General features: G+C 53.1%; 1 protein-coding gene across 1 annotated transcript; it reads right to left on the bottom strand.

The window, feature by feature from the left end:
- Positions 1 to 282: 282 nt before the first annotated feature.
- On the bottom strand, positions 283 to 2,146 carry GUITHDRAFT_118874 (hypothetical protein; the record flags this gene model as incomplete). The annotated part of the gene is made up of 9 exons (XM_005821863.1): positions 283 to 395; positions 444 to 501; positions 552 to 609; positions 662 to 749; positions 801 to 1,032; positions 1,086 to 1,141; positions 1,189 to 1,239; positions 1,289 to 1,874; positions 2,096 to 2,146. The coding sequence occupies 9 exons, from the start codon at positions 2,144 to 2,146 to the stop codon at positions 283 to 285; spliced, it is 1,293 nt and encodes a 430-aa protein (XP_005821920.1).
- Positions 2,147 to 2,459: the final 313 nt, after the last annotated feature.

The raw sequence follows: 2,459 nt of genomic DNA, 5'->3' as shown, positions 1-2,459 counted from the left end.
GACGGTCGTGATTGATCAGCGTCTTCGGCCGTTGCAAGAGGCTTGTGGGAGCACAGCCAAGCAGATGGTCATGAGGCTCCGCGTCCGCCACCCTCCTCCATCAGTGAGCGTGACCGTGATGCTCATGACCCGAATGATCTCCGAAGCATTCGCAGTGGATATGATTGAGGGCTGTCAGCCCAAGCGCAACCGCCCCGACGATAAACATCTGGCCCACCCAGCGTGTCAGTCCGTGTTGCACACTAGTCGTCTTGCTCATGCGAGCACATACCAGCCAGCATGTCATAGCTGATCGCACATCGTCCACTTTGACCATGTCCAGTACAAGGCCTTCAATGTCGCAAGGAGATTGTCAGAGATGTCAAAGCACAAGACGTACAACAAGGTTGCTGTACCTGATGCGATGTAGAGGAGGATCCCTGCTGCGAACGCGAGACATATACCCATGTCTTGGTTGATATTCTCATGAGCACTCTCCGTGGCGGCAAGGATGACGATGCTCTGGTGCTGCCGTCAGACCCCCGAGAAGCCTCAGCACCACAGCAGGGTACCCCCAGACAGGCCGAGAGCGAAGAGAGAAAGTTGCTGATCAGAGCCCATTTGATGGACCTGCGCATGACGTGAGACTGCTCCCTCAAGGTGACTTCAAAGGAAGACGGACATGCCAGAGTTGTACAGCACTACAAAGTCGCCCAGCTCTTGCGGAAGCTCGTGAGCGACGGCCGCTCCAACGACAACCCATCCTAGTCCTGACGACATCCATTACCGCGTGCTCAACGTGAGGGCTGCAGCTGGCAAACCAGAGCCGCAGTACTTGAAAGCAATCGCCGTTGATACCCCATCGAAGAAGTTGTGGAAGAAATCTCCGAGCAGGATGTTTCCGATCCTTCCCCATGCGACTGGCTTGTCTTGCACAGCGTCACCGTCCAGCGCTTTCTGACTGCTCAGCGCCATGTGATCTTGAGCTTCTTGATCGACAAAGACCAGCTCTCCTTTCCTAGGCGATGTCCCGGTCCCACCTTCAATCCTTGCCTGGGGACTCGATCAGGACGACCGTGGATGATCAAATAACAAGCGGCGGTCACCGGCTCCTTCCCGTAGGTAGTGAAGTAGAGGTGTATACCATGCTCGACCAGAAGCCCTTGATAATCAATCATTGCAAGGTCGGCACCTCAAAGTGAAGCTTACCAGCAAAGAATCCAGCCAACACGGTTGTGCTGACCTCCCAGCTTAAACTGCCTGCAGTACGGCGAGTCAAGGTTTTCATCAGCCTCCTCGTGCACGTCACCATGCAGATGGCCAGCTTCGGGGATGAGATGGATGAGAACAAAGCTGAGCAGCACGCCAGCAGCCAGGCAGTTGAGGTACTTGAGAATCCACAGCTCCTCCATCTTGAGCACAGGGACGATAATCAGCACACCGGAAAGCGACATGGCTGCTCCGATAAACGCTCCCAAGATCGACAGTCCCCACACGGCAGAGGAAGACAAGGACGATTGACAGGTCGTCGACCCTTCAAGGAGGACCTCATTTGAACGGCTATCCATCATGAACTTCAAAGCCCCCTCCCACTCGGACAAGGGATGGTTTGCGAAAATCCCGTACGTAGTTGCCTTCGGTACGGACAACTTGATCACAGTGTTGGAAGCATCCCGGTCAGGAACCAACACGAACAAGTCAACAGGGATCGAGGTCAGCAACGTAGATGATGTGTCTGTGGACCCCATGCCAACCACAGATCCTTGCTCATACCTCTTCAATTCAGTATCAAACTTGGCGTGGATCGCTGACTTCAGTGCATCTGATGTCACGTTCGCTTTTTTCACGTCCGCAGGATTGACGATGGCAATCTTGAGAGAAGTGTCGACGTAGTCCTACGAAGAGATATGTCAAACAGGGGCATGAGGACATGAAGAGTCTAGAAGCAGCATACCTCTCCTGCTGCTGGTCGTTGCAGATTCAATGTGTAGGTTTGTTTACCTAACTCAACGTGTCCGTGCCACAGCTCGTCATGATCATGGTCATCATGATCATGATCATCATGGTCATGATCATGATCATCATGGTCATGAGCTTGGACTGATGGCAGCAAGACCAAAAATCCTAAAAGGAAGAGTTTCGCAATCGTGCGAGAAAGTAGCTTCATTCTCAATGCCTGTCACCTGCAAGCAGTTTTACTTGTATCAACTCTCACTCGAGACACGCAACACGTGACTCCTCATTAGTGCTCAGATTCCTTCTTGTTTGTCCGCTATTTCTTTTCTGCGTCTATCTCCCATCCTCGCTTCCTCCCTCCTCGCCACTTCCCCTCACTTGGATCTGGACGCGAGTAGAGATTCACGAGCAGTTTACGGCCCCTCTGCACCACCCCTGTTTCGAAACGAAAGTCCACCCCACCACCTCCCTTAAAAACCTTTGCCCCCAGGTAGTGGGTGGGGGTGGGGTTGTAGCCGTCAGAT

Source organism: Guillardia theta, assembly GCF_000315625.1.
Source record: "Guillardia theta CCMP2712 unplaced genomic scaffold GUITHscaffold_136, whole genome shotgun sequence".
Taxonomy (NCBI): Eukaryota; class Cryptophyceae; order Pyrenomonadales; family Geminigeraceae; genus Guillardia; species Guillardia theta.
Note: the sequence above shows the minus strand (reverse complement) of the source record. Positions and strands in the feature narration are given on the sequence as shown.